Raw genomic sequence first — 22,456 nt, forward strand, 5'->3', positions numbered from 1 at the left:
TCAAATTTATTTATATAGCCCTTCGTACATCAGTTGATATCTCAAAGTGCTGTACAGAACCCCAGCCTAAAACCCCAAACAGCAAGCAATGCAGGTGTAGAAGCATCAGCCTGTAGTGTGGTATTCCACTTTAATTTTGAGTGTGACTCCAAATCCAGACCTCCATGGGTTGATAAATTTGATTTCCATTGATCATTTGTGTGTGATTTTGTTGTCAGCACATTCAACTATGTAAAGAAAAAAGTATAATAAGAATATTTCATTCATTCAGATCTAGGATGTGTTATTTTAGTGTTCGCTTTATTTTTTTGAGCAATATACACACACACACATTACATACATTACATAGCTCAGGCTGCTACTGCCTGAGCAGAGATGTGAAGATAGATCTATCTATCTTCACATCTCTGTTCAGGCAGTAGCAGCCACCCAATGTTATCTTTGTGCAGTCTTCAGTCATCCAATTTAGCTAGGTTAGCCTGCCAAAGTATGCTGCAAAGCTGTCTGACAAAAAAGTTTTACTAGTTCCTCAAAGTAGACAAGGCATACTTCACGAACTGTCTCGATCCCCCTCGCTCTCTCATCGTTGTGTTCATTCCTCTCTCATGGTCTGCGTGTAGCTAACCTAACGTAGCAGACATTAAAGTGTATTCATCTCTGGCTGACTTGGAAAAAACAGGTGCAATAGATTATGGTCACTGTAGTTAATTACCAAGTTAGTGTTAAACTAGGTTGAATATTTGCTTAATGAAAATTACAACTCCCTTCAGCCCAGCGTCCCACATACTTCTTGACTTCTCTTGTGAATGATTGGATTTCTCTAGAGAAACGGAGCGTTGGGCTCGAAAAAATTACAAATTAAATGTCGGTCAATTAGTTGTTTAATTACCACTTTTTATTTTACAAATATGTAGGTTAATAGCCCAGTACAACGTATTCCCTCAGGCATGTTCTCTCACATCCTGGAACACCTTGTGTGCAGTTCTATTGTACTTTACCCCTTAAGACATGACTGAAATTGAAAGCATTTTATGACCATAAAGTGTTTATGACTGGCAAGCTAAGGGACAAATTCTGTTGTTTTTGCCCCTTTAGTTGAACATGTTTCCAAGACCAGGCTTATACATTGTTCAGGTGTGCAACTTCAGCCATGCCCAAGAATCTTACAGACAACTTTAAAAATGTTCACAGTCAAAACATTGTGTGTAGAGCAAATAATGTCTCCATGTGTTCTTCTCACCGTCTAGCGTGTTTCTGCGTCCATCTGCGCCAATCACCACGTCAAAGTCAAAGTCAACGAGGGGGTGGTTTTCTGGTCTGATCTCTGCTCTCCATCCAGGCCCTGGGAAAAGGACAACATACTGTTGGCAGTGGCAAGCCATAACAATACAGTCAACATTTTCTATTACTGTTAAGGTTGCATGTTATTTATTGTGCTTTTTGATTAATGTGAAGGCACTGTTAAATACATAGCGGTCTCCAACTATGAATAGCTGAAGTCTTGCTGAGGGTTTGTAATCTTTCACAACGCAGCGTGGTAAGTGACAATGACACAGAGAGAAACAGAGACCCTCTCCATATCAGCTCAACACTTCTGCCAGTCTCACAGAAATACGCCGTGCCCACGGCACATTCTCCTAAGGTACCCACTTAAGAACATCGTCACTGCTGCAGAGGACACATTGCAACCCTAAATTTAAACTAGTCTTTATCAGTCGAGTGACAACCACATGCTACAGTATAAAAACGAACTGGGGTAAAAGATGGGGTTTGTTCAAATGCAATGTTTAAAATCAAGTGGGGAAGTTAGTGCAGCTGAGGGACTATGGAATACAGCTTCAGATATATACAGTACTAGTCATGAGTTGACACAGACTCATTCAAGGGTTTTTATTTTTTATTACATTGTAGAATAATAGTTAAGACATAACTTCGAAATCATGTAGTAACCAAAAGTGTTATATCAAAATATATTTTGAGATTCTTCAAAGTAACCCCCCTTTGCCTTGACAGCTTTGCACTCTGGGCACTCTCAACCAGCTTCACCTGGAATGCTTTAACAATCTTGAAGGAGTTCCCACATATGCTGAGCACTTGTTGGCTGCCATTACACAGCCTGGAGGTGTGTTCAGTCATTGTCCTGTTGAAAAACAAATGATAGCCCATCTGGTTTGTGCTTAGTGGGACTGGCAAATTGATGCAGAATGCTGTGGCGGTCATGCTGGTTAAGTGTGCCTTGAATACTAAATAATTCACCAAGTGTTACCAGCAAAGCACCCCCACACCACCTCCTCCATGCTTCATGGTGAGAACCACACATGCAGAGATCAATTGTTCACCTACTCTGCGCTTCACAAAGACAGAGGTTGGAACCAAAAATGTCAAATTTGGACTCTCTGATGAAAGGACAGATTTCCACTGGTCTAATGTACATTGCTCGTGTTTCTTGGCCCAAGCAAGTCTCTTGTTATTGGTGTCCTTTAGTAGTGGTTTCTTTGCAGCAATTCAACCATGAAGGCCTGATTCACACAGTCTCCTCTGAAAAGTTGATGTTGAAAGGTGTCTGTTACTTGAGCTCTGAAGCATTTATTTGGCCTGCAATCTGAGGAGCAGCTAACTAATGAACGTACAGGTCATCCTTTCCTGCGGTGAACCTCATGAGAGCCAGTCTCTTCATAGCTCTTGGTCTTTGCGACTGTAATTGAAGAAACTTTCAAAGTCCTTGACATTTTTCAGATTGACTGACCATGTTTTAAAGTAAAAATGGACTGTCATTTCTCTTTGTTTATATGAGCTGTTCCATCTTCTGAATCCCACCACTACCTTGTCACAACACAACTGATTGTCTCAAACGCATTAAGGAAAGAAACAAATTAACAAGGCACACCTGTTCATTGAAATGCATTCAAGGGGACTACCTCATGAAGCTGGTTGAGAGAATGCCAAGAGTGTACAAAGCTGTCAAGGCAAAGGGTGGCTACTTTGAAGAATCTCAAATATATTTTGGATTTGTTTAACACTTTTTTTGGTTACATGATTCCATGTGTGTCATTTCATAGTTGATGTCGTCACTATTAATCTACAATGTAAAAATAAAGAAAAACCCTAGAATGAATAGGTGTGTCCAAACTTTTGACTGGTACGTCAACAAATCAAAGGAGATGATCTTGAACTTCAGGAAACAGCAGAAGGAGCATCCCCCCCTCACCATCCACATCGAGGAGAAAGCAGTGGAGAAGGTGGAACGTTTTAAGTTCCTCGGTGTACACGTCACAGACAAACTGAAATGGTCCACCCACACAGACAGTGGTGAAGACGCAACAGCACTTCTTCAAACTCAGGAGGCTGAAGAAATTTGGCTTGTCACACAAAACCCTGACAAACTTTTACAGATACACAAATCGAGAGCATCCCGTCGGGCTGTATTGCAGCCTGGTACGGCAACTGCACCGCCCTCAACTGCAGAGGGTGGTGCGGTTCGCACAACACATCACTGGGGGCAAACTACCTGCCCTCCATGACACATATAGCAAAAAGATCATCAAGGACATCAACCACCTGAGCCACTGCCTGTTTACACAGATACCTGTACTGACCTCGCCTTCTGGATGGGTGCATCAAAGCTGGGACCGAGCGACTAAAAACAGCTTCCATCTCAATGCCATCAGACTGCTAAACAGCAATCACTAACAGAGGCTGCTGCCTACATTGCGAGCCAATCACTGGCCACTTGAATAAATGGATCACTAGTCACTTTATACAATGCACTCTTAATAAAATGTTTACATATCTTACATTACTGATATATGTACAGTTGAAGTCGGAAGTTTACATACGCTTTAGCCAAATACATTTAAACTCAGTTTCACAATTCCTGACATTTAATCGTAGTAAAAATTCCCTGTCTTAGGTCAGTTAGGATCACCACTAAGAATTTGAAATGTCAGAATAATAGTAGAGAATGATTTCAGCTTTTATTTCTTTCATCACATTCCCAGTGGGTCAGAAGTTTACATACACTCAATTAGTATTTGGTAGCATTGCCTTTCAATTGTTTAACTTGGGTCAAACATTTTTGGTAGCCTTCCACAAGCTTCCCACAATAAGTTGGGTGAATTTTGGCCCATTCCTCCTGACAGAGCTGGTGTAACTGAGTCAGGTTTGTAGGCCTTCTTGCTCGCACACGCTTTTCCAGTTCTGCCCACAAATTTTCTAAAGGATGGAGGTCAGGGCTTTGTGATGGCCACTCCAATACCTTGACTTTGTTGTCCTTAAGCCATTTTGCCACAACTTGGGAAGTATGCTTGGGGTCATTGTCCATTTGGAAGACCCAATTGCGACCAAGCTTTAACTTCCTGACTGATGTCTTCAGATGTTGCTTCAATATAACCACATAATTTCCCCTCATGATGACATCTATTTTGTGAAGTGCACCAGTCCCTCCTGCACCAAAGCACCCCCACAACATGATGCTGCCACCTCTGTGCTTCACGGTTGGGATGGTGTTTGCAAGCCTCCCCATTTTTCCTCCAAACATAACAATGGTCATTATTTCATCAGACCAAGGACATTTCTCCAAAAAGTACAATCGATTGTCGCCATGTGCTGTTGCAAACCGTAGTCTGGCTTTTTAATGGCGGTTTTAGATCAGTGGCTTCTTCCTTGCTGAGCAGCCTTTCAGGTTATGTCAATATAGGACTCGTTTTTACTGTGGATATAGATACTTTTTTACCTGTTTCCTCCAGCATCTTGACAAGGTCCTTTGCTGTTGTTCTGGGATTGATTTGCACTTTGCACCAAGGTACGTTCATCTCTCGGAGACAGAATGCATCTCCTTCCTGTTTATACTTGTGTACTATTGTTTGTACAGATAAATGTGGTACCTTCAGGCGTTTGGAAATTGCTCCCAAGGATGAACCAGACTTGTGGTGGTCCACAATTTACTTTCTGAGGACTTGGATGATTTCATTTGATTTTTCCATGATTTGAAGGTAGGCCTTGAAATACCTTTATTTTAAAAGGCACAGTCAATTTAGTGTATGTTAACTTCTGACCCACAGGAATTGTGATTAAGTGAAATAATCTGTCTGTAAACAATTGTTGGAAAAATTACTTGTCATGCACAAAGTAGGTGTCCTAACCGACTTGCCAAAACTATAGTTTGTTAACAAGAAAAGTGTGGAGTGGTTAAAAAAACAAGGTTTAATGACTCCAACCTCAATGAATGAAAACTTAGGATTTCAACTGCACATGTAGGCCCCAGTTCAGGTCACCTCAAGCTCAAGGTAATAATAATGCCTCTGAGATATATGGCTGCCTTTTATAGAATACAGAAGGCGTTATGGCACGTCATTCAACAAAAATTGCTAACCATGTGTATGTGACAAATTTGATTTTGCATCAACTAAAATTAGGCAAATTAGGCAAAACTGACCTACAAAGCATATGCACTTCACTGTAGACCTAGAGGCAGCCTCTACTCGTAAATGGAATTATGCGAGCACGTGTTTCTAAATCAAGAACACAAGATTGAGAAGTAGCCAATCCATCTGCGGCGTGTGATGTCATTTTGATCAAGTACCAGGGCTTGAGGGAGAGAAAGTCCTGGTGCAGTCAACTAATGAAAATCAGCAAGTGTTAAACATACAAACTCAATATGAACAACAATTAACAGAAAAGTAAAAAGCAGATTTCTAACAAACATTTAAGCATGAAACAAACAGTTGTAAACACTAGCTGTCTAGTGCTGATTGCCAAGGTTATGTTAACATGGCACGGAGGTTTAAAATGCTCAACCATGCTTTCACAGACGGATGCTGGACCTGATATCACTGTGTTGGATTGAAATGTGTTCGACAGAAAGACGAAAAACATGACCAGTTCCTGTCCAGGGGTGGGAAACGCTGTATTTTATGACTGAACCAAAAGAGTCACCTTCATTCTCCGGTGGCTCCAACAGTTTGACAAACTCCACGTTGACATGGACCTCCACCCCCACAATGAGGGAGACCTTCAGTAGCATGAGCTGGAGCTGGCGAATACCTTCAGACACATACAAAGTACAATTTAAGCAACAAGGCCAGAGGGGGTGTGGTATATAGCCAACATACCACAGCTAAACCGTGGTGTATTGGCCATATACCACAAGCCTGAGGTGCCTTATTGCTATTAAAATTTAGTTACCAATGTAATTAGAGCAGTAAAAATAAACTTTTGGTCATACCCTTGGTATACGGTCTGATGTACCACGGCTGTTAGCCAATCAGCATTCAAGGCGAGAACCACAGTTTAGAATTGACAACACTTATCCAACTACACACAATTAGTCTAATAACCTGTGGCCTTGCTAGGCTTCGAGATAAATGGTTAGTGAACTGATACTACATTCTGAGGTGTAGCTAGCTAGCAGCTGGTAAGTCTATTGTTTTCAACTTCACAAGTTACCCTGAGAAACATTGTCCATATCAGTGAGTATTTAGGACTATGTTACTAAAGCAGAGGGTCAGGAAAGGCAGCATATCATACATGGGGATAGAATAAGCCTCATAGGAACAAATGGACATCTCTATAGAAACATTTCCGGGGGGGGATATTTCACCCAGTTGCCAAATGTTCCGATAAATGACACCAGAAGGCCAGTTTGTCTCAGCAGTGGTTTTGAAACACACAGCATTTGCATTTATGGGCTCCTCCACTTTGCATGTTGTTATCTAAGGCACGGCAGTTGCAGGAAGATAACGCTCACACACGCACGTCAGATTTCTTAGCAGAGCAAGCCAGATATATATTTTAAAAGAAATCCAACTGTAGAACATGGAGTGAGTGAGGAAGAGATCATGTAACAATGTTACTATCTGATAAATCTTTCAGCCACATTCAACTTCCGTCAGTTTTCCCCAGCAGAACACCAAAACAAGGAAGAATAACATTACTTAACATCATTTCCTATGAGATGAAGAATGATATTAGCAGTACAATACTTACTGATGTGGTCTATGGCTCCAGCACAGAATTTGCCGTAGAACTTTTTGGCCCCGAGGCCCCTAAGGTCATGGATGGTGTAGGGCCACAGATGCAGCACGTTGTTCCTGGAGAAGGTGTCCCTCTTCTCTATCACCACCACCTTGGCCCCTAGCAGAGCCAGCTCAATGGCTGTACGCAGACCACAGGGGCCCCCTCCGATGATCAGACACTTGAGAGAGAGACTTCGTCAGTGTACAATACAAACTGTAATTAAAACCAGGAAAAACATCTCAAATCAAATGTATTTATAAAGCCCTTCGTACATCAGCTGATATCTGTACAGAAACCCAGCCTAAAACCCCAAACAGCAAGCAATGCAGGTGTAGAAGCACGGTGGCTAGGAAAAACTCCCTAGAAAGGCCAAAACCTAGGAAGAAACCTACATGATCAACAAACTGTTGCAGGAGGTGAAATTAGGTGAGATTACAGAAAATGCTATTAGCTACATAAAACCTCAACATTAGTTCTATTGTATTGCAACCTCTGATAGTGAACATCAAAAGATTAAAACAAGGCCTCATAAGGAGAACATACCAATACAGCATATAGGTCCCAGTTATGAATCAGGTTTCATATTCTACAATAAAACAGAACCACTTCAGTTATTTCACTGGTGTGATCCACTGCCCTCTGAAGGCATGACAGAGCACTGATATGACCTTATCCTCTGCCGTAGTTGTTGGCTTGTCATGTGGGTAGCTCCACGGTAACAGAAGGATGCGGATGGATACATTATTAAAGTGAAAAATCTGAGTACGCAAAAACAAAAACCAATGATTGCAAAGTTAAATAGACCCTATAACACTATGCACAAGGACGACTAACAAATTCCACAGGAAATATTTTTTTTTTAAAAATCACATTTACTTCACTGTTCTTGAAGATTCAAAAGTTTGGTAACAGAATGACTCAAACATCTGGTTGTTGTGACTCAAACATCTGAGTGTCAGGTATTTGAAGGTTACTAGGCCAGTCCGGGCCCGAGTGTGGTGGGTTTGACTGACCGCACTCGGACATGGTGCATGGATGTCTGCTTTGTCTCACCAGACAACCAGCGTTGCTGAAAAGGGGTCAGCTGATTCCAGTCAAACTAAGTCCTCCCGTGCCATTCATGAGGTTGTTATTACTAGAGACTTGACCTGTGGTATTTCAACTACACAGCTTTCAAAATCTCAGCATGTATAGTATTCAACAGAATTAAAGCCCATTTAGACCAAACAAAAGGTGACAATGAACTATTGGAATGAAAGGAATTAATTGGTCCTAATGTGGCGCTGTATAAGGTGAATGATTGTCACTGGGATATGGAAACGATAGTGTTATTTGGCTCTGTGTGGAGCTGTGGGTTTTGGGCTATTCTTAGAGAATGCTCGAGTCAGCGCTCACGTTGTTGTGTACCGTTTCCAGAGCTTGTCATAAACCCTACACACATCGCACCATAAGAGGTCAAGGGGGGAAAAAAACGATTGTGTCACTTTTACTGGACACAACAATAAGGATGATGAGTTAAGTCCTGCAAGTCTGGCAGGGCCAATACTCAGGTGTTTACCCACATGAGACAGCAGTGTTTTTAAAGGTCTGGCAAAATACAAGTTTCCTTGTTTACTTAGAAGTCTATTTTGTCTATACTGCAGCTGTGAGAAACTGGCGCTTCCATACAGAGGTGTATCCAGTGCCATTCAGGTTCAGACACGATGCCCAGATGAGGGATTTCACAAAAGACCAGGCCTAGTTTCATAATGAACATGTTTTGTTAACATCTGTACAATGTAAACATATGGTGATATTTCATCACTTTCAGACACAAAACCCAACCCTGATTGGTTCATGGATCCCTGGGCACATGTGAAATCCAAGATCCCTTAATACTGCTGCACTACTTAACAAATACAGTACCAGTAAAAAGTTTGTACACACACACACACACACCTACTCATTCCAGGGATTCTTTATTTTTACTATATTGTAGAATAATAGTGAAGACAACAAAACTATGAAATAACATATGGAATCATGTACTAACCAAAAAAAATAAGTGTTAACTAAAATATATTTTACGTTTGAGATTCTCACTAGGAGCCACCCATTGCACTCTCTCAACCAGCTTCATGAGGTAGTCACTTGGAATGCATTTCAATTAAACAGGTGTTCCTTGTTAAAAGTACATTTGTGGAATTTATTTTTCTTAATGCGTTTGAGCCAATCAGTTGTGTTGTGACAAGGTAGGGGGGGGTATACAGAAGTTAGCCCTATTATAGCCCTATTATGCTCAAATAAGCAAAGAGAAAGGACTGTCCATCATTACTTCAAGACGTGAAGGTCAGTCAATACGGAAAATGTCAAGAACTTTGAAAGTGCAAAAACCATCAAGCGCTAAGATGAAACTGGCTCTCACGAGGACCGCCACAGGAAAGAAAGAGTTTCCTCTGCTACAACGGATAAGTTCATTAGAGTTAACTGCACCTCAGAATGACACATTTATTTGGGCTGCAGAGTTCAAGTAACAGACATCAACTGTTCAGAGGAGACCATGAATCAGGCCTTATGGTGGAATTGCTGCAAAGAAACCTCTACTAAAGGACACCAATAAGAGACTTGCTTGAGCCAAGAAACACGAGCAATGGACATTAGACCGGTGGAAATCTGTCCTTTCTCGGGATTCTAAATTTGAGATCATGTTCCAACCGCTGAGTCTGAGACGCAGAGTAGGTGAACGGATGATCTCTGCATGTGTGGTTCCCACCGTGTAGCATGGAGGTGTGATGGTGCTTTGCTGTTGACTCACTGGTTTATTTAGAATTCAAGGCACACTTAACCAGCATGGCTACCACAGCATTCTGCAGCGATATGCCATCCCATCTGGTTCGCCCATAGTGGGACTATAATTTTTGTTGTCAACAGGACAATGACCCAACACACCTCTAGGCTGTGTAAGGGCTATTTGACCAAGGAGAGCGATGGAGTGCTGCATCAGATGACCTGGCCTCCACAATCACCCAACCTCAACCCAACTGAGATTGTTTGGGGTGAGCGGGACCGCAGAGTGAAGGAAAAGCAGCAAACAAGTGGTCAGCATATGTGGGAACTCCTTCAAGACGGTTGGAAAACATTCCTCATGAAGCTGGTTGAGAGAATGCCAAGAGTGCACAAAGCTGTCAAGGCAAAGGGTGAATACTTCGAAGAATCTCAAATATAAAACATATCGATTGGTTTAACACTTTTTTGGTTACTACATGATTTCATGTGTGTTATTTCATAGTTTTGATGTCTTCACAATGACGGCCTACAGCACGCCAAACCCAGACGACACTGGGCCAATTGTGCGCCGCCCTATGGGACTCCCAATCACGGCCAGTTGCGTTACAGCCCGAAATCAAACCAGGGTGTCTTTAGTTACACCTCAAGCACTGAGATGCAGTGCCTTAGACCGTTGCGCCACTCGTGTGTGAACCATTCTGAATGAATAGGATATGCAAATCTAAATTTGGTACATACACAAGCAAGCATAAGAACCAAAACTATTCCAGTCACTACAGCAATGTAAAACAAAAACCATAATCCCACTTAAAAATGGGAGGCAAGAAAATAGTTGTCCATGAAATTTGTTCTCAATGGGATTATGGTCTGGGGAGTTTCCTGGCCATGGACCCAAAATATCGATGTTTTGTTCCCCGGGCCACTTAGTTATCACTTTTACCTTATGGCAAGGTGCTCCATCATGCTGGAAAATGCATTGTTTGTCACCAAACGGTTCCTGGATGGTTGGGAGAAGTTTCTCTTATAGGATGTGTTGGTACCATTCTTTATTCATGGCTGTGTTCTTAGGCAAAATTGTAACTGAGCCCACTCCCTTGGCTGAGAAACAACCCCACACATGAATGGTCTCAGGATGCTTTACTGTTGACATTCCACAGGACTGATGATAGCGCTCACCTTGTCTTCTCCGGACAAGCTTTTTTCCGGATGCCCCAAACAATCGGAAGGGGGATTCATCAGAGAAAATGACTTTACCCCAGTCCTCAGCAGTCCAATCCCTGTACCTTTTGCAGAATATCAGTTTGTTCCTGATGGTTTTTCCTGGAGAGAAGTGGCTTCTTTGCTGCCCTTCTTGACACCAGGCCATCCTCCAAAAGTCGTCGCCTCACTGTGCGTGCAGATGCGCTCACACCTGCCTGCTGCCATTCCTGAGCAAGCTCTGTACTGGTGGTGCCCAGATCCCGCAGCTGAATCAACTTTAGGAGACGGTCCTGGCGCTTGCTGGACTTTCTTGGGCGCCCTGAAGCCTTCTTCACAACAATTGAACCTCTCTCCTTGAAGTTCTTGATGATCTGATAAATGGTTTATTTAGGTGCAATCTTACTGGCAGCAATATCCTTGCCTGTGAAGCCCTTTTTGTGCAAAGCAATGATGACGGCACATGTTTCCTTGCAGGTAACCATGGTTGACAGAGGAAGAACAATGATTCCAAGCACCACCCTCCTTTTGAAGCTTCCAGTCTGTTGTTCGAACTCAAACAGCATGATCAGATTGATCTCCAGCCTTGTCCTTGTCAACACTCACGCCTGTGTTAACGAGAGAATCACTGACATGATGTCAGCTGGTCCTTTTGTGGCAGGGCTGAAATGCAGTGGAAATGCTTTTGGGGGATTCAGTTCATTTGCATGGCAAAGAGGGACTTTGCAATTAATTGCAATTCATCTGATCACTCTTCATAACATTCTGGAGTATATGCAAATTGCCATCATACAAACTGAGGCAGCAGACTGAAAATTAATATTTGTGTCATTCGCAAAACTTTTGGCCACGACTGTAGACTATCAGACAAGCACCAACCAGAGTCTCACTGTCATCTAGGCCTATCTAACTCCAGCATCCTTCCCTTAGGACCTCAAATATTTTCCTCTGAGAATTAAGTCATTCAAACACTACGCTAAACATTCAAGAACACGTACACCTAAAATGGGCAGAAATTATATTTTTAAAACAGCCTGCATTATCAACTCCATTGTGTCGTAATGGATTTGCTGATTTTGCACTGTCAAAGAATTTGTTTCATATGTGAGGAGGTTAATCATGCTTTCCTTGTTTGACATGATCCTGTGGACGTGTGCAGTGTAGCTGTTCTCCATACTGCTCCAATAAGAAGCGGCTACCAGCTGGGTGTGTAGGGATATCATCTCAAAACAGTATAAGAAATACACAGCAACAGTCTGTCATGCAGCATAACATTACCATGAAATAGAAGTCACATTATGAACCTACTGTACAACTAGTACTTTAACATACTGTAAATAGTACCTTAACCTCTTTTGCATAACTGCCTTAATTTTGCTGGACCCCAGGAAGAGTAGCTGCTGCCTTGGCAGGAACTAATAAGGAATCATTACAAATACACATTTTATAAGTAAGAACTTATCTTTCAAGTTGTAAACTATTAAGAGTTGAGTGAATGTGAATTGATGTCACAGGGCTTCAATTTCATTAAAATTGAAACTGTAGTCTGGCTCAGAGTAGTAAAGTATTAGACAAAAAGTAGCCTATTCCGTCACAGACTGTGACCAGACTCTTCGCTACATCTGACACAGGGAAGTTATAAATCAAAACCAACCAGCTATGACTCATCATTCCTTATGCAGATATGGGACATTAGCACGGAGAATATTATGTATTCAATCCAAATGTGGAAGGTCTGTCCAAAGGCAAATATAAGGTTAATTCATTTTAGGCTTCGACAGGTAACTGCCAAAATAACGGAAACACTTGAGTACATGAGGGAAACAAATTATACTGAAAGCAGCTGCTTCAACACAGCGGTGGTGCCGATGTTAATTACACAAATAACATCTCATCATGCTTATGTATAAAAATGCTGGGCAGGCCATTATTTTGGCTACGCACTCATTTACATTGACCCACTATTTATTTTAATTGTTTTGCACTGACTCCCTTGCACACTCACTAGACTTTACACTGACAATCCAACATACAAATATTGACACCGCACACATGCACGCATGCACGCATGCTGCTGCTACTGTTTATTATACAGTATATCCTGATTGCTTAGTCACTTTTACCCCTACCCAATTGAACACTTATGGGAGATACTGGAGCGGCACCTGAGTCAGCGTTACTGTGAAAGCACAGGTTGGTGGTACCTTAATTGGGAAGGACGGGCTCGTGGTAATGCCTGGAGCGGAATACCATTCCATTGTATCATTCCAGACATTATTAGGAGGCATCCTCCCCTCAGCAGCCTCCACTGTGTAAAAGCTTGGGTGATTTCTTACCCTTGTGCCCTCACAGGCTTGGGCTTTCTTGTACTCCTTGTGGCCGGCTCTCTTGTCCAGTTTGGTCCAGAGGGCCTTGGCCTTCCAGTTGGTGACCGTGGCTTTGAGGTTGCTGTAGAAGTTCCTGTAGTCCAGCGGATCCAGATCCATCTGCCCGCATAAGATACTAAACGCCTGCATAGTGCCCTTACATGTGGACGCCTGGACAAAGTTCTCAAAGAGCTGCCTGGCCTGAGCACTCCTCTCATCCTCCGTTTCACACATCTTCCGTTTTGGAGACTGTCTGGGCAGTCCCTCACTCCGGCCCCAGCCCTCACAGGCTTAGTTAGACTATGACAACTGCCATCTCAGCGGGTTCTGGAAAGGAAAATGGCATTTGATTTTATTACAGCTTCACTCCACACTCAGACTATCGGCAAAAGTAATCTAGACATTTGCTCTGTGATATGGTCTCCCCAGTAATAATGTTACATGGTAATTAATAGCATGCTTAATAAAACATGACAAATTACTTTTCTTAAAAAGTCCACAAGAATAATTTCCACCCTGTATCTTGTTACTGGACATTTAAAAACAATAAACAAGATGTCACATTAAAGTGTATGTAATATCTCTAGCATGTTCTCAAGACACAATACAACATGCACTCATACATGCACTCCATATAAGAATCTCAGTGTGAACCCACATTTCCACTGACCAGTCACAGTGAAACAGAAGTTGAAATAGTACATCCTGTTTAAAGCATGGAGGATGCTGTTGAATAGAACATCATAAATATCCTTAATTTGCCTAGCTGGAGATGTCATGACAGCTCTGAAACAAAGCCCATTAAACAGGCACCTCACAAGTCCTCAACTGGCAGCTTCTTTAAAAAATTAAATAAAATACCACAAAATACCAGTCCCATCATCAACAGGCGACTCCGGGATGCTGGCCTTCTAGCCAGAGTTCCTCTTTCCAGTGTCTGTTCTTTGGCCCATCTTAATCTTTTCTTTTTATTGGCCAGTCTGTGATATGGCTTTTCTTTGCAACTCTGCCTAGAAGGCCAGCATCCCGGAATCGCCTCGTCACTGTTGACGTTGACGTTGAGACGGGTGTTTTGCAGGTACAATTTAATGAAGCTGCCAGTTGAGGACTTGAGGCATCCGTTTCTCAAACTAGACACTAATGTACATTTGCTCAGTTGTGCACCGGGGCCTCCCACTCTTTCTATTCTGGTTAGAGCCAGTTTGCTCTGTTCTGTGAAGGGAGTAGTTTACAGCGTTGTACAAGATCTTCAGTTTCCCGCATGGAATAGCCTTAATTTCTCAGAACAAGAACAGACTGACGAATTTCAGAAGAAAGTACTTTGTTTCTGGCCATTTTGAGCCTGTAATCGAACCCGCTGATGCTCGGGATACTCAACTAGTCTAAAGGCCAGTTTTATTGCTTCTTTTAATCAGTTTTCAGCAGTGCTAACATAATTGCAAAAGGGATTTCTAATGAACAATTAGCCTTTTAAAATGATAAACTTGGATTAGCTAACACAACGTGCCATTGAAACACAGATTTGATGGTTGCTGATAAATGGGCCTCTGTACAAATCAAATCAAATTTTATTTGTCACATACACATGGTTAGCAGATGTTAATGCGAGTGTAGCGAAATGCTTGTGCTTCTAGTTCCGACAACGCAGTAATAACCAACAAGTAATCTAACTAACAATTTCAAAACTACTGTCTTATACACAGTGTAAGGGGATAAAGAATATGTACATAAGGATATATGAATGAGTGATGGTCCAGAGGAGCATAGGCAAGATACAGTAGATGGTATCGAGTACAGTATATACATATGAGATGAGTATGTAAACAGTGGCATAGTTAAAGTGGCTAGTGATACATGTATTACATAAGGATGCAGTCGATGATATAGAGTACAGTATATACGTATGCATATGAGACGAATAATGTAGGGTAAGTAACATTATATAAAGTAGCATTGTTTAAAGTGGCTAGTGATATATTTACATCATTTCCCATCAATTCCCATTATTAAAGTGGCTGGAGTTGAGTCAGTGTCAGTGTCAGTGTCAGTGTGTTGGCTAGTGTAGATATTCCATTTTTTTTTTTTTTAAATCTGCCCTTTCCAGCTACAAGTCATTTACAACATTAACAATGTCTACACTGTATGTATGATCAATTTGATGTTATTTTAAAAGGACAAGAAAAAAAAGTTTTTCAAAACAAGGACATTTCTAAGTGACCCCAAACTTTTGAATGGTAGTGTACACACATTTCACTGCCTCCGTCTGCAGTCTCTCCCATTACCTGCCCAAATAACAGAACAAGCGACGCCATTCAACTAGTCATCATTCAGTAATTCATCCTCTTCAAGTAAGCATACCACCAATTTCAAGCAGCATATTGTAGGAGCATGTGCTCATGACGTATCCAAGGTAATCAATTATGTTATTCAATGTATAATAGGTTCGCTCAATGACTCTGCCTGTCATGTCAATTGAAATGTAAACCTGGATGTGTTAAAGGAACCATCAAAGTTCTAAAGTAGGGGAGACTGCAGGTTCCATGAGGTCTGAAACATGATTCCCTTTGATATTTGGATCAGTTGAATTGGCTGTGCAGACTGCAGGAGCGCGCAACCCGAACAAGTGAGAAGTCTGGCCTCTTCTCCCCACCGCTTTTAGTGGACCAGAGGTGGTGTCACATCTCTCATACCAAATCATGTTTGGCAGATCGCAACATCTCATCTAGCAAAGACTCTGGAACTGAAATTCAGATGTGCTCTTTTCCAAGCTACACTGCTCTTCTCTCTGTCCGGAGTGAACCACTCATGGGACGTTTTAGCTCAGTCAAAAGAGAAATAAAATCTAACTACAAGGCTTGATTGGGAATTCTCACACATTTCAACTTCGCCTCCTCTGGGGGGGTTGAATACACACAGTAACACAAACAATTCCAGGGATGGGATAGTTCACGGCCTAATCTATATTTAACCGGTTGAAGCACTGTGGGAAATTGCACAGGGAGAGTCTGGCATTATATCGCACTCACAATCTGCCTCTATTTGTAGAAACAGTTTTAAGTAGAGTAGAAAAAAACTAGAACAAGACATGAGTTTGTTGGGGGGAAGAAAAAAAAAATATCACCTAGAATCAAACGCCAACAGCTAGGTACACAACAACCATGTTAGCGGCTGTGTCCATGTATAGTACCTTCAGAAAGTAATCACACCTCTTGACTTTTTCCATATTTTGCTGGGTTACAGCCTAAATTTAAAATGGATTAAATTGAGATGGTGGTATTCTGTGTAGGCCAGTGACACAAAATAAGTTGCATGGACTCAGTGTGTGCGTGTGCGCAATAGTGCTTAACATGTTTTTTTTAAATAACTACCTCATCTCTGTTTTCCACACATACAGATAATTGTAAGGACCCTAAGTCAAGCAGTGAATTTCAACCACAAAGACCAGGTAGGTTTTCCAATGCCTCGCAATGGTCACATATTGATATATGGGTATAAAAAAAGCAGACACTGAATATCCCTTTGAGCATGGTGAAGTTATTAATTACACTATGGATGGTGTATCAATACACTCAGTCACTACAAAGATACAGGCGTCCTTCTTAACCCAGTTGGGGGAGAGGAAGGAAACCACGCAGGGATCTCACCATGAGGCCCATGGTTACTTCAAAAAAAAGTTAGTTAACCTCAAGGATCAGACCATTTTCAAATTTTCACCTAAAATGACATACCCAAATCTAACTGCCTGTAGCTCTGGACCTGAAGCAAGGATATGCATATTCTTGATAAAAAAAATATTTTCAAATGGTATTAGTCACATGCGCAGAATACAACAGGTAGACCTCACGAGTACCTAACCAACAACGTAGTAAAAAAAAAAAAAAAAAATGCAGATCAGAAATAAAAGTAACAAGTAAATAAAGATTAGCAGTAAAATGACAATAGCGAGACTATATACGGGGGGGTAATATGTACATGTAGGTAGAGTTATTAAAGTGACTATGCATAGATAACAGTAGCAGCAGTGTAAAAAGAGGGAGGGGGCAATACAAATAGTCTAGGTAGCCATTTGATTAGGTGTTCCTGAGTCTTATGGCTTGGGGGGTTAACAGTAGAAGCTATTTAGAAGCCTCTTGGACCTAGACTTGGCACTCCGGTACCGCTTGCCATGTGGTAGCAGAGAGAACAATCTATGACTAGGGTGGCTGGAGTGTGACAATTTTTAGGGCCTTCCTCTGACACCGCATAGTATAAGAGGTCCTGGATGGAAGGAAGCTTGGCCCCTGTGATGCACTGGGCCATACGCACTACCCTCTGTATGATGATGGTGTTGTGCAGTCATGAGTGAACATGGAGTACAGGAGGGGACTTAGCACGCACCTGAGGCCCCCTGGTTGAGGATCAGCGTGGCGGATATGTTGTTACCTACCCTTACCACCCGGGGGCAGCCCGTCAGGAAGTCCAGGATCCAGTTGCAGAGGGAGGTGTTTGCGCAACCAGGGGTGGAAAGACCCTGGATCATTGTTACTCTAACTTCCGTGACGCATATAAGGCCCTGCCCCGCCCCCTTTCGGAAAAGCTGACCACGACTCCATTTTGTTGATCCCTGCCTACAGACAGAAACTAAAACAAGAAGCTCCCACGCTGAGGTCTGTCCAACGCTGGTCCGACCAAGCTGACTCCACACTCCAAGACTGCTTCCATCACGTGGACTGGGAGATGTTTCGGATTGCGTCAGACAACAACATTGACGAATACGCTGATACGGTGTGCGAGTTCATTAGAACGTGCGTTGAAGATGTCGTTCCCATAGCAACGATTAAAACATTCCCTAACCAGAAACCGTGGATTGATGGCAGCATTCGTGTGAAACTGAAGGCACGAACCACTGCTTTTAATCAGGGCAAGGTGTCTGGTAACATGGCTGAATACAAACAGTGCAGCTATTCCCTCCGCAAGGCTATCAAACAAGCTAAGCGCCAGTACAGAGACAAAGTAGAATCTCAATTCAACGGCTCAGACACAAGAGGTATGTGGCAGGGTCTACAGTCAATCACGGACTACAGGAAGAAACCCAGCCCAGTCACGGACCAGGATGTCTTGCTCCCAGGCAGACTAAATAACTTTTTGCCCGCTTTGAGGACAATACAGTGCCACTGACACGGCCTGCAACGGAAACATGCGGTCTCTCCTTCACTGCAGCCGAAGTGAGTAAGACATTTAAACGTGTTAACCCTCGCAAGGCTGCAGGCCCAGACGGCATCCCCAGCCGCGCCCTCAGAGCATGCGCAGACCAGCTGGCCGGTGTGTTTACGGACATATTCAATCAATCCCTATACCAGTCTGCTGTTCCCACATGCTTCAAGAGGGCCACCATTGTTCCTGTTCCCAAGAAAGCTAAGGTAACTGAGCTAAACGACTACCGCCCGTAGCACTCACATCCGTCATCATGAAGTGCTTTGAGAGACTAGTCAAGGACCATATCACCTCCACCCTACCTGACACCCTTGACCCACTCCAATTTGCTTACCGCCCAAATAGGTCCACAGACGATGCAATCTCAACCACACTGCACACTGCCCTAACCCATCTGGACAAGAGGAATACCTATGTGAGAATGCTGTTCATCGACTACAGCTCGGCATTCAACACCATAGTACCCTCCAAGCTCGTCATCAAGCTCGAGACCCTGGGTCTCGACCCCGCCCTGTGCAACTGGGTACTGGACTTCCTGACGGGCCGCCCCCAGGTGGTGAGGGTAGGCAACAACATCTCCTCCCCGCTGATCCTCAACACTGGGGCCCCACAAGGGTGCGTTCTGAGCCCTCTCCTGTACTCCCTGTTCACCCACGACTGCGTGGTCACGCACGCCTCCAACTCAATCATCAAGTTTGCGGACGACACAACAGTGGTAGGCTTGATTACCAACAACGACGAGACGGCCTACAGGGAGGAGGTGAGGGCCCTCGGAGTGTGGTGTCAGGAAAATAACCTCACACTCAACGTCAACAAAACTAAGGAGATGATTGTGGACTTCAGGAAACAGCAGAGGGAACACCCCCATCCACATCGATGGAACAGTAGTGGAGAGGGTAGCAAGTTTTAAGTTCCTCGGCATACACTTCACAGACAAACTGAATTGGTCCACTCACACAGACAGCATCGTGAGGAAGGCGCAGCAGCGCCTCTTCAACCTCAGGAGGCTGAAGAAATTCGGCTTGTCACCAAAAGCACTCACAAACTTCTACAGATGCACAATCGAGAGCATCCTGGCGGGCTGTATCACCGCCTGGTATGGCAACTGCACCGCCCTCAACCGTAAGGCTCTCCAGAGGGTAGTGAGGTCTGCACAACGCATCACCGGGGGCAAACTACCTGCCCTCCAGGACACCTACACCACCCGATGCTACAGGAAGGCCATAAAGATCATCAAGGACATCAACCACCCGAGCCACTGCCTGTTCACCCCGCTGCCATCCAGAAGGCGAGGTCAGTACAGGTGCATCAAAGCTGGGACCGAGAGACTGAAAAACAGCTTCTATCTCAAGGCCATCAGACTGTTAAACAGCCACCACTAACATTGAGTGGCTACTGCCAACACACTGTCAATGACACTGACTCTACTCCAGCCACTTTAATCATGGGAATCGATGGGAAATGTAAATATATCACTAGCCACTTTAAACAATGCTACCTTATATAATGTTACTTACCCTACATTGTTCATCTCATATGCATACGTAGATACTGTACTCTATATCATCGACTGCATCCTTATGTAATACATGTATCACTAGCCACTTTAACTATGCCACTTGGTTTACATACTTATCTCATATGTATATACTGTACTCAATATCATCTACTGTATCTTGCCTATGCTGCTCTGTACCATCACTCATTCATATATCCTTATGTACATATTCTTTATCCCCTTACACTGTGTATGACAGTAGTTTTTTTTTGGAATTGTTAGTTAGATTACTTGCTCGTTATTACTGCATTGTCGGAACTAGAAGCACAAGCATTTCGCTACACTCGCATTAACATCTGCTAACCATGTGTATGTGACAAATAAAATTTGATTTGATTTGATTTGGTGTTGAACGCTGAGCTGAAGTCAATGAATAGCATTCTCAAAGGTGTTCCTTTTGTCCAGGTGGGAAAGGGCAGTGGAGATTGCATCATCTATGGATCTGTTTGGGCGGTATGCAAATTGGAGTGGGCTAGTGTTTGTGATAATGGTGTTGATGTGAGCCATTACCAACCTTTCAAAGCACTTCACTTCACGTAGCACTACAGATGTGAGTGCTACGGGTCTGTGTTCATTTAGGCAGGTTGCCTTAGTGTTCTTGGGCACAGGGACTATGGTGGTCTGCTTGAAACATGTTGGTATTACAGACTCAGTCAGGGACATGTTGAAAATGTCAGTGAAGACAACTGCCAGTTGGTCAGCACATGCCCGGAGCACACGTCCTGGTAATCCGTCTGGCACCGCAGCCTTGTGTATGTTGACCTGTTTAAAAGGTCTTACGTCGGCTACGGAAAGCATGATCACACAGTCGCCCGGAACTGCTGGTGCTCTCATGCATGTTTCAGTGTTATTTGCCTCGAAGCGAGCAAAGAAGTAGTTTAGCTCGTCTGGGAAGTCTCGTGTCACTGGGCAGCTCTCGGCTGTGATCCCTATGTAGTCTAATGGTTTGCAAGTCCTGCCACAAATTATTTGATCTTAGTCCTGTACTAACGCTTCTACTGTTTGATGGTTCGGAGGGAATAGCATCGGAGGAATCCCAGAACATATTCCTTCTGTGCTAACAAAACAGTCCTGTAGCTTAGCATCTGCTTCATCTGACCACTTTCTTCATTGATCAAGTCACTGGTGCTTCCTGCTTTAATTTTAGCTTATAAGCAGGAATCAGGAGGATAGAATTATTGCCAGATTTGCCAAATGGAGTGCGAGCTTTGTATGAGTCTCTGTGTGTGGAGTAAAGGTGGTCCAGAGTCCCTGGCTACTAGGAGCGCCGCCTCTGGATGAGCGTTTTCCTGTTTGCGTATGGCGGAATACAGCTCATTCAATGCTGTCGTAGTGCCAGCCTCTGACTGTGGTGGTATGTAAACAGCTACGAAAAATACAGATATAATTCTCTAGGTAGGTAGTGTGGTCTACAGTTTCTCATGAGATACAATTGCGCAAGACTTCCTTAGATATCGTGCACCAGCTGTAATTTACAAAAATACATAGTCCGCCGCCCCTTGTCTTACCAGACGTCGCTGTACCAGACGTCGCTGTTCTATCCTGCCGATACAGTGTTGATCATGTCGTCGTTCAGCCACGGCTCTGAAGCATAAGTTTTTACAGTTTTGAATGTCCAGTTGGTTGGTTTATTTACCTATTTTTGTACATAATGTTGCCGCTACCGTCTCTTATGACCGAAAATAACTTCTGGACATAAGGACTGCGATTACTCACCACAGACTAGCAGAATCCCCATGATTTGCGTGAAGAGGTGGATTAAAAGGGGACAGAGGGTGGGCTGGCTTCTGAGAATTCATAGGCGAACGCATAAACCCCCACTTCCTTCCATTCTGCTAGCAAATGTGCAATCTTTGGACAATAAAAATTGATGACCTACGCGGAAGAAACTACAAAAGAACACAATCAAGTGGGGGCACGTAAAACGTCTGCCTTCTCCAGCGCCATCTTAAGTTCATGGAAATGTGAAATTAATGTAGGAGAACATAACACATTAGATCTGATAAAAGAGCAATACAAAATAAAACTTTTTTTGTAACATCATCTTTGAAAACACAAAAGAGCCATAATGTATTGTTTTAGGCCAGGTGCAATTTTGGCCACTAGATGTCAGCAGTGTATGTGCAGTTTTAAACTGATCCAATGAACCATTTCTGTTCAAAATGTTGTATAAAGACTGCCCAAATGTGCCTAATTGGTTTACTAATAACTTTAAGTTCATAACTGTGCACTCTCCTCAAACAATAGCATGGTTTTATTTCACTGTAAATTGGACAGTGCAGTTAGATTAATTAACAAGAATTTAAGCTTTCTGCCAATATCAGATATGTCTACGTCCCGGGAAATGTTCTTGTTACTTACA

General features: G+C 42.9%; 1 protein-coding gene across 6 annotated transcripts in view; it reads right to left on the reverse strand.

Annotated features, from left to right (window-relative positions):
- The window catches only part of mical2b (microtubule associated monooxygenase, calponin and LIM domain containing 2b), a 94,650-nt gene that overhangs the window by 63,216 nt on the left and 8,978 nt on the right, over positions 1-22,456 (reverse strand). For 5 of the 6 annotated variants that reach the window (XR_006079374.1, XM_024379974.2, XM_024379973.2 and 2 more), the window contains exons 2-5: positions 13,314-13,670; positions 6,985-7,192; positions 5,935-6,042; positions 1,241-1,342 (exon numbers count right to left, since the gene is read on the reverse strand). Coding sequence is in view for 5 of the 6 variants with exons in the window: in XM_024379974.2 (XP_024235742.1) it covers positions 1,241-1,342; positions 5,935-6,042; positions 6,985-7,192; positions 13,314-13,577 (682 nt within the window). In the remaining variant the exon portion in view is untranslated. The remainder of the gene's footprint in view (positions 1-1,240; positions 1,343-5,934; positions 6,043-6,984; positions 7,193-13,313; positions 13,671-22,456) is intronic. The other variant, XM_024379975.2, reaches the window with a different exon arrangement.

The sequence above is a fragment of the Oncorhynchus tshawytscha genome, linkage group LG19 (assembly GCF_018296145.1).
Source record: "Oncorhynchus tshawytscha isolate Ot180627B linkage group LG19, Otsh_v2.0, whole genome shotgun sequence".
Lineage (NCBI taxonomy): Eukaryota > Metazoa > Chordata > Actinopteri > Salmoniformes > Salmonidae > Oncorhynchus > Oncorhynchus tshawytscha.